Here is a 9,441-nt window from a genome sequence, read left to right on the forward strand (position 1 = left end):
CGTGTGTGTATGTGTGTGTATGTGGTGTTCGTGAACGAAAGCGGTGAAAATGGGAAAGGGGTTGCCTTTATGTCCACTGTTGGGTTCCAATGTGACCTTCGTTCAGCACCACTCACATGGAACTGAAGGCAGGCGGGGCTACGGCGACCCCACCAACAGGGGGCGCCCGCAGAACCCCCAGCGGGAGCAAGCCACGTGGCCCGGAAATGCGCCAAGCGTCGGCGTCTCTACTAGGCCGTGCGAGGAGGGCGGGCAACTTGTGCTACTCCGGACCGCAGAAGGAGGCTGGGACCAAGTGGGGGCTGGCTGGGGGCCAGTGAGAGTCAAGGCAGGTGGGGTGGGAGGCCTGGGCAGCAAGGGGCACAGAAGTGCGTGCTTGCCGTTCCCTCCCTCAAGACGCGGCATGTTGCCCTGGCCCTCTCCGTGGTGGGACAGGGGTAACGAGCAGGCGCCTGAGGAACAGGGCTCCTCACCATGCAGTGGCCCTGGCAAGGATTGGAACGCTGAAGAGGAAGCCCTGGGGGGGCAAGGTACACCCCCACAGGACAGGTGAGCGGCATGCTGGAGGCACATGAGGGAAATCCCACAAAAGGGGGTCCCACCGTGTGAGGAAATCTCAATGGTCCACACTGAACAATGGGTATGTTCAGTCTCCCCTCACCAGGCACCTTTGGCCTTGCCATGGAAGTATTCAGACCTGGAGGGGCAAGGGGGTAGACAGTTACTGGGGCATCTCAGTACCTCCCCATCTTTCTCCTCCCAGCCCTCATTCCTGGTCCCCAGGGCCTTCTGGGACCCAGAGAGAAGAGCTGCTGGCCCCATTCCCCTCAGGTCTGGTGGCTGGGCAGTCCTGGGAAACTCCAGGTAGGTACTAGGCCTTGCCACCTCTACCCCTCAATACCCTCTCACTGACTCTTAAGCCTGGTTTTTTTTTTTCTTCCTTTTTAAGATTTTATTTTCAGACAGAGGAGAAGGGAGGGAGAGAGAGGGGGAGAGAAACATCAGTGTGTGGCTGCCTCTTGTGCACCCCCTACTGGGCACCCGGCCTGCAACCCAGGCATGTGCCCTGACTGGGAATTGAACTTGTGATCTAGTTCACATTCCGGTGCTCAATCCACTGAGCTACACAGCAGCCAGGGTGAGCTAATTTTAATTTTTTCATACTTCCCCCCACCCCAGTTCCCCTTTCCCCTCAGATGGCCTTGGAGGTGGACCCCTCAAGGAGGACCCTACTGACACCATGGGACCCCAACTACAAGGCTAAAGCAGGACCTCAGCTGGTGTGGGTAAGTAGGGTGTACCTATGGCCCCAGCCACCGAGTGAGGCAAAGATGCTCTGGGAGGAGGCTGAATAGTGATAATTTTTGTCCCTCCATAGGCACCCAGCTGTGCATCCGGTGCCTCCTTCTCGGGACGGACTTTGTATCATCCCTCCTTTTGGCCATTGTATTACGCAGCCTTAGGCAGGGGCTGCAGGCCCCTGGCCACAACAGGACATCACAGTGGTGAGCAGGTGCCCAGGGATGCAGGTAACTTCCCCTGGTTCCCTCAGGCTCAGGACTGATGCTGTGTGAACACCTCAGGAACTGGTGCAGAGCTCCCTGGAATAGGAAGCCCACCCAGGCTTCATTCTAGCACTTCTTCTCCCCAGGGTTCCCAGTGATGTGCAGTGGAGATGTCTTTTTTTCAGACCCTCTGCTGCCCCCTGGGCAGCGTGTTCCCCTGAACCTGTCCGAGGCCTCTCAGCAGGTGAGCACTCTTCCTGCCCTGGCCTCATCTCAGCCTTGATGCAGGTGTGGGGAGGAGATACTTCCCCCTCTTCTCTCCTCAGGTGATGGGCTCTCTGAAGCTGCAGCTCCCACCCCCCATCATGTCGCCCTGGGTCCACCCGACCCAGTCGCCTGGCTGCTCCACCGCCTGGCTCAGTGGGCCTGAGCTGATCGCCCTCACTGGCCTCCTGCAGATGAGCCAGGAGGAGCCAAGACCTAGTTCCGCTGGTTCCTCAGCAGCTCCCACGCCTCCTGCTGGTTCCCCAGACCCTGTCTCTGACCATCCAGGCCCCACTGGTAGCCAGAGCTGTTCTCACTGCACTGACCCATCGCTTCCACAGACTCCAGACACTCGTTGCCCATAGCACCTCTGGGGGCACAGTGGGCCCCTACTTTCCCATGCAGTTCTGTTGACAGTAAAACTGTGTTTATTTGCAAATGGGCTCCTCGTGGTGGGTAACAGAATGGGGTGTCCAGGCAGGGATGGGGTCTCTTCCTCCATGGCATCTTTGGTTGCCCGACCCTCAAATTCTTGTCACTCATTGGTCATCCCCTACAGTGGGGTGGGGGAACGCCTGGGTCTAAGACCTTTTCAGGCAGACCAAGAAAGGCACTTTTAATGAGGGTGTCCACAGTATAGTTCCCCAGACTGAGTATATAGGAAGCAAGGACTCCCATCAGCTCTGCCAGGCCTGGCAGAAGGGAGGATTGTGTGAGCATGTGGCTGGCATTGAGAGAGGCAAACTAGGAAGTAAGGGGGTGGCACATCACTTTTGGGGTATATTAGAGGTGAGATGCCTGGTGCTTTCATGCTTTATGTGCTGGGATCCCAGAAGCTCAGCCTTGGAGCTGGGGGTTAGGTGTTCAGCTTGTTGGAGATACAGACAGGTACTGCAGGTGTGTGTAGGGTGGAAGGGACAGGTCCTCGTGGGAGTCCTCATTAGAGGCAGGGTGGTGACCCAGGCTGACCCAAGACTCTGGATTGATGCTGCTAATTGTGCTGGGAAAATAGAGGACTGGAGCTTTGGCTGAGAAAGTCCAGAAGCTTGTATGATTTTTTGGAGGGGATGGTTCTAGAATTTTCTCTTTTAAAAGAACCCAACTTCTTGGGCAACCTCCTCCTGAACTTTCCCACAGTGAAGGGGGAGGAGCACAGTATACAGCTGATCCTAAAGGGCAGCTTAGCACCTCTGTAGTTCACATGTCCTAGGGGACATGTCTGGGCCTTGGATGTGGGAACAGGTGGGAAGGCATTTCTAACTCTGCCATTTTTTTCTCCTTTCTCCACCTCACCGTCCATCAGCTAGGCCTGGTGGGCTCTCACCCTTGCCTCCCCGAGGTTCTGGAACTCGATTCAGGGGTGGCTGTGGGGTGGTGCACACTGGCCTTGGGAGTGCTGCCTCCTGCCTCCTGCTTCCCGAGGAAGGACCAGGTCCAGGTCAGTGTAGTTGAGGTAGCCATCTGGGGGTCCAATATAGAGTTTCTAAGTAGTCCTGGGCCATGTACTTAGTGCACATATATTCCCTGGATCACTGGGACAGCATTTGAAAACAGGGCTGATTCCATGCTGGTCTCAAGCTCTCCCTAGTGCCCAATGAGGGTGGGCCCTGGAGCCCATGTTCAGGCTCCCTGGTCCCTGGCTTGTAGGAATGGGGCAGGGAGCTTGAGGAAGAGGACCCTGGTGGGAGTGAAGTTCATGGGCACACAATCAGTGCCGTCCCAATCCTGGAGCAGCTGGTGGGGAGCAGCATTGGCAGCAGCAGGAAGGTGGGGGGGTAGGAGGAGGTAGGAGAGGGCGTGCTATTACCAAGTATCCATTTGCTCCCCCCACCTCGCATGGGCTTGTAGTCACTTCCATCTCCCATGGGTATGTGGCTCCCTGTTTTAACCTCTTGGGGAAAGTCTGCCATCCCCAGCATCCCAGGGTCTGGAGAGTGCTTCCTCATTTCTCTTACCCAGTCACTCCCCACAGCTCAGACATCTTGATTGGGCTATAAAGGTTGGGGGTCTCATGAAGTTGGGGACTGCGGGTCTGGAGCACCTCAGCCCTGCCATGGGCACCACCATCCCCAAGTCACTTCATGGCAGCTAGGACAGTCTCATGAATGCTTTGGGCCACCACTGGCATCTGATGCCTGTAGCCACAGCTCCCCAGGACCAGTGGGTGCCCAGGTGGCCAAGCTCCAGGAAGAAGGGTTCTGTATAGCCACAGCGGGGCACACTGAAAAGCTACAGGAACAGGGCCAGCAGTGGCGGTGCCAAGGTGTCCCCGGAACCTCTGACCCTCAGCTTCCACAGCAGGCTCAGTATCCCAAACTCAGTCATAAGGCGATAGGTAGCCCCTGCTGCCCAGGGTTCATATCCACTCCAGCCCCTTGGGCCACAGTGTCACAGGCCAGACATCCTGAAATGGAGTGAGGATTCAGGTCCCAGGGTCCTCAAGGGAACTGGGACCAGGGAGGACAACTGATGGTCACAGGAGGCTCCTGGGCTGGGAGGTTGGAGTCACTGTGCTCCAAGAACTGGTTAAATGTAAACGCTTAATGTTTCAACTTGATATGGTGACCTAGGGGAGGGACAGGCTACAGACAGACCAAATCCACAACCATCCGGCCCCGGCCCCCAAACCCTCTCCACCCACTCCAGACTTGGGCCTCCCGAACCTCCAGCAGGGCATTGTGCCATGCCTGCTGCTCTACCCCACTGGTTGCCACTGACCAGGCTGCCATCTAGTTTGTAGAGGATAATCAGGTGGCACTGCTGTGCATCCATGTGCTTGCTGATGGTGCACACACCCGCCAGGATCCTGCTGAGCTTCAGCAAGGCTCCACCTGTGAGAAACTTCTCATTCTGATAACACACCAGGTGTGGTGGGTCTGCACTGAGCACTGAGCAGCAGTGGCTCTGGCACTTTAGCTGTCTCAGGTGGCCACAGAGCTGCTGTGGACCCAGGCCTATGTCTGCCAACTCAGGGACTCTGGTGTCGCTGCTGGGTCACCACCTTTGGGATTCACAGCCAATAAAATGGCAGGAGGAGGGGCTGAGAGGGCTGGGGAAAGGCCAGAAGTAGGGTGGAGGTGGTCACTCAACTTGATGCCCAGAGTCTCTCTCCTGCTCTACTGCAGGGGGGCTGCAGTGGCTCCTCTCTGCATGCAGCGTGTGCCCCAATGGCTGCTTGGTGACCAGGACACACTGGTCTTCAGTAGCCTCCGATCACCGGGATCCCTCTGCCTCCCCTCCCCACCCTCTCTGCCAACAGCTCCAGACTACCCCCACCCCCACCTCTCGATATCCTCACTTGCCTGGTGCTGGAGACCCGCCAGGTGATAGAAGTGAAGTTTGAGTTGAGAAGTCTAGAAGTGGCCTCCACCCTACCCACTTGGACTAGGCTTTGGCAGGGGCAGCGAGTGAGCATGGGGGCCTCTCCATTGCTCTGAGATGACTGCCAGGAAAGTGACCATGTGAGGCGAATGTGAATGGAACTGTGCCTGAAGTGATCCAGTCTGGTGGCAGCCGCACTTCTGGGTCACCGGCGACCAAGTCAGGCCATCCTCTTCTGACTCCTGCCCCTCCCCACTGGGCTCTAGCAGTCCAGTACCCTTCCTACTCAGGACTGGTTTTCTACTCTTCCTTCCCAAGTAATCCTAGGAGCCAGACCACTGAACACTGGGTTGTGCTGACTTCCAAGGAGCTGGAGGTTGTTTTTCTGTGGTTTGGGGGTATCTTGGAATAAGTAAACTTGTGGATTAGCCTCTGCGCACAGCCCACACGCAGCAAAATCCTGGTCAAGAGATCAAGGGAGGAGATCCTATGCAGGAAAAGGCCATTTCTCAAGGGCATTTCCATCATGTTGCCCGATTGCCCTCAGCCCCTTTCCACCACCACGTCCAAATATGGCACCATGCACCAGCCAGAGGCTCTCATCCCAGCACAGGTTCTCTGGTGGGGGTACCCTTTGCCTCTCGCTTCCTGAGAGGTTTGAGATAGGGTTAGGATTCAGACATTTTTACACCCCACTTAGGATCTTCCATGGACCAACTATCTTGGGGGGAAGATGACACTGGTCGGTGTACAGTCCACAAGACAAACCAGCGGGTGACCCGGTTGGGGGCTTTAGAGGACCCAATGATATTACTGTTGTGGCATGTAAGATACACAGAGGGGAGCTGAGGGTGGGGGAGGGAAATAGGGCAATGTGTGGCCCCCATTAAAGATGGTGTTTGGGGAGGAGCACAATCAGGTAAAGAATGGGAGTAACAAGAATGGGATGAGGCAAGGGAACCTGATTCTTTTTCTGACTAGTCCAGGGGCCAGGGGAACCTGAGCAAGGAGGGCAGAGCTTCTCTACTTCCCAGGCCTGGAAGGAAGGGGCTAGAATACTGGAGGAGCCAAAGGTGCAGTGTGAGAGAAACCTAGCTAGTATCTTCAAACATCTTTTCAAGGGTGATGCTGAAAATAGCATGTGGGAGCCAACCAGCTTTCTGAGAGTGGACATCCAACTAGCTGGTGGGCAGTGCCCAGGCCCACCTCCAAGTGCCTGCCCGCTGCCCCCCTCCAGCCCCCATCAGCCAAAGATCCACCAAGGTGCAAAAGAGGTGCTGCCAGCTCCGATGGTGCACCGGGGACAGTAGCAGCTTCCACCATTGGTGGGTGCTGGCCAGGGAAAGGCAGGTATGTGGATCTGTAAGTAGCACCGAAACAGTATGTTCAAGGCCATAGCTCCCAGTGTGGCCTTCATCTATGTACCATATGCCAATGTGTAAAGTGGCAGAGACACAGAAAGCTATCTGCAGACCCCTCCCCTTCCCAGTCTGGGCGCTGCTTTGAAGAGCAGGGCACCCACAGGGCCCACATACCTGCTGTGCCCCTGGCCCGGAGCCTTACTCCCCAGGTTTGATTTGAAGCTACTCACAGGAGGGTCTTGTCATACCTACTCCTGTCCACTGCCTGTCAACCAGGCTACCTTGCAGCACCCCAGTCCTGTGAAATCATAGCTGCTGTCACAGAGAGCAGCTTCAGATCACCTTGTGTTAAGGAACCCCGAAGTGCTGGGCAGATAAAGCAGGAAGCAGCAGGGGTCCTAGTGCCTGGGTTCTGGGCAAGCAGCAGTGGTGGATGGCTGATAGTCCATGCAGGTGATTCAGCCTGCTGGGCACCAAAAAAAGCCTGGAGAGGAACAACTGGCCTAATCATTGTTGCCCTAGCAACACTGCCCTTGTCCTAACCCAGACAAGATTTATTCTAGCTTGTTGCCCTGGTAACTTGAGTTGCTCTCCAGGGACAGGAAATGGCAGAACCTCAGCTCTGCTCGGTGAGAACACTTCTCTAAACCAGAAGGGTCCACCTGTGCTACCCCCTGCCCGGTGAAGGGCAGCCATAAGATGGTGGAGTGGGATCGCCACATTCTAAGTCCCTGCAGAGATACCTTGTTACCCAGGAGAAGAATCTAGAAGGAGGAGGCGGGGGTACTAAGGCCAGGCCGTTCCTGTGTGTCCCTCCCCCATCCTGGGTTCCCACTCCTCTGTGGAGAGGGTGATGCAGGGACAGTGCCATACATTTAGCCCTTTCCTTCAGCCCTCCCCGACCATAGCTCCAGGGCTTCAGTGCAGACAAAATGGAGCTCGTCGCAGAGGTCCTGGGGACTGCACCTGCTGCCTCACCCACGGGGCAGCCAGAGGTCACCTGCTGAAGGCTGGATCCAAGCCAGAACATGGTTGTCTTCAGAACATGGCAGGGGTAACATGACTAGGTCCGAACAGAAGCCTGGGTGAACCCCTCCAGCCCCATGGTGTGTGTGCAGTCAGATTTGCAGCTACCAGGCAGGGCCATACAGGGATGCCCTGGGGGTTACGGCTGGAGGAACACAGCACAGTCATTTTGACATTTTCTATCAGGCGAGGGGTTTTTCCATTCTTTGCCACTCGCCTGCAGAGAGGAGGCCCAGCTGCCAAGAGAAACAGCTGCAGTCCTAGTCTTGGCTTGTTCCCGGGGAACTCTTGATTTTTCTACCCTGGGGTTTGAGGCTGCCCCCGTGTAACTTCTAACTGGTCACCCTGCTCTGGCCAGTGAGCTGGCTGGAGCCCTCGTTGGACCAAGTGACTGCAGAGAGGTCCTGGGCCCAGGCGCCAAGCAGTAAGGAGATCCCGGGGAAGCAGCATGAGTGTGACTGAAACTTGCATCTTCTGGTTCTTTAACTCTCACTTCCAAACCTGTGTTTCTGGTTAGGAAAGGAGGAGTGAGGAGAGTGGGGTCAAAAATAAAAGTCTCCTTCCCCAACTATACAGCAGCAGATGTCAGCTTCCCCACCCGTCCCTGGCTCTAAGCTGAGAATGCCAAAGAGACAGGCTCTTTCAAGGGAGAAGAACAGAGAGATAATCTCCTTCTTTCCTGTTATCCTGTTAAAGTCATTAGGTAGAAAGACCTAGAACACTCTTCATATCCCAAGAATGAATCAGCTAAAGGGCCCAGAGTTCCTGGGCAACACGGAAAGGGGAGGAACCTCTTCTTCCAGCAAGGCTGAGTCCTGTGCCAGGTGAGGTGTTTAACCCAAGCCATGTGTCTTGTTACCACACAAACAGCACAGATATCAAGGCTGTTGACACAACATCCTTAGGTGGAAACAGTCCCATCAGGTCCACTCCCATTTCCCTGGCACCTTCTTTTTTGCCTACTCTCAACCCCTGATGGGAATTGCCCCTCTCACTACCTCCACCTATCTCCTGCCTCCAGCAGAGGCAGCTCTTCTCCTGCCTGGCTCCCCGTCATTGCTAACACAGGACTCCTGTTCAGCCAGGGACTGGTTCTGTGGGCAATGAGTCTTATTCTTGGTCCCATCCTTGGCCAACAGCAGGCAGCAGCACAGCCAACATTATCACCAACCTAGGCAGTCACGTTGATTGACATGAGGGCACTCAAGCTGCCCCAAAGTAAGACCATAAGAGCCATTTTTGTTTTCTTTCAAATGCAGTTCTTTTCCAACATTGCCTGTAACAGCTTTCGTGCAAAGATTTGGAAGCCAGGGAGGAACATGGATCAAAGAAAGAAAAAAATATAGCCAATTGCACAAAGCCTTTCCCGAAAAGCCCAGGCTCTGGGGTGGTCAGGACATGTACCTGCCCTGCCTGCCACTCCCTGGAGCTCTGGCCTTGCTGGTCAAGGCACAGATGAGGGTTCATCCCATTCTCCGTGTAAAAGAGCTGTCTGGGAGAGGGAGAGTGGCTGCTTGTGTGTGTGTATCTCTCTCTATATATCTTTCTCTCTGTGTGTATGTGTATATATATAATAGGCTATATTAGAAAATTCTCTCTATGTATAAATATAAAACACTGGTATCCAAACATGACACCACAACTAACTAAAGTGCTTGACAGAAGTTGGGCATGCCTAAGTGTTGGGTTGGCCAAAAAGTTCGTTCAGTTTTCCCATAAGCTGGCTCTAGTAGCGCTTAGTTATCTTTAACTTCACTCAGAAACAATTTTGAGGTGTGACAGCTGTCATATCAGTGTGCATAAATAATTAGCCCTGGCTGGTGTAGCTCAGTGGATTGAGCACCGGCCTGTGAAAGAAAGGTCACTAGTTCAATTCCCAGTCCGGGCACATGCCTGGGTTGTGTGGGCCAGGTCCCCGGTTGGGGGCATGTGAGAGGCAACCAATCATGTATCTCTCACACATC

General features: G+C 55.0%; 1 protein-coding gene across 1 annotated transcript; it reads left to right on the forward strand.

Moving 5' to 3' along the window:
- The first annotated feature begins 27 nt into the window (after positions 1-27).
- SAP25 (Sin3A associated protein 25) lies at positions 28-2,208 on the forward strand. Its single transcript, XM_037054927.1, has 6 exons — positions 28-549; positions 764-864; positions 1,180-1,286; positions 1,379-1,529; positions 1,652-1,749; positions 1,832-2,208. Exons 1-6 carry the CDS (start codon positions 50-52, stop codon positions 2,132-2,134), a joined length of 1,260 nt encoding a protein of 419 aa, XP_036910822.1. The 5' UTR covers positions 28-49; the 3' UTR covers positions 2,135-2,208.
- Positions 2,209-9,441: the final 7,233 nt, after the last annotated feature.

The sequence above is a fragment of the Sturnira hondurensis genome, unplaced genomic scaffold, assembly GCF_014824575.4.
Source record: "Sturnira hondurensis isolate 20B ecotype Veracruz unplaced genomic scaffold, ASM1482457v3 Scaffold0008380, whole genome shotgun sequence".
Classification (NCBI taxonomy): domain Eukaryota; kingdom Metazoa; phylum Chordata; class Mammalia; order Chiroptera; family Phyllostomidae; genus Sturnira; species Sturnira hondurensis.

Excerpts from the sequence above, each read along its gene's own strand:
- SAP25 (XM_037054927.1), top strand. The coding sequence starts at position 50 with ATGGGAAAGGGGTTGCCTTTATGTCCACTGTTGGGTTCCAATGTGACC. Across the intron at positions 550-763 it reads GGTACACCCCCACAGGACAG|CCCTCATTCCTGGTCCCCAG; the intron begins GTGAGCGGCATG and ends TTCTCCTCCCAG. Across the intron at positions 1,530-1,651 it reads GCAGGTGCCCAGGGATGCAG|GGTTCCCAGTGATGTGCAGT; the intron begins GTAACTTCCCCT and ends TCTTCTCCCCAG.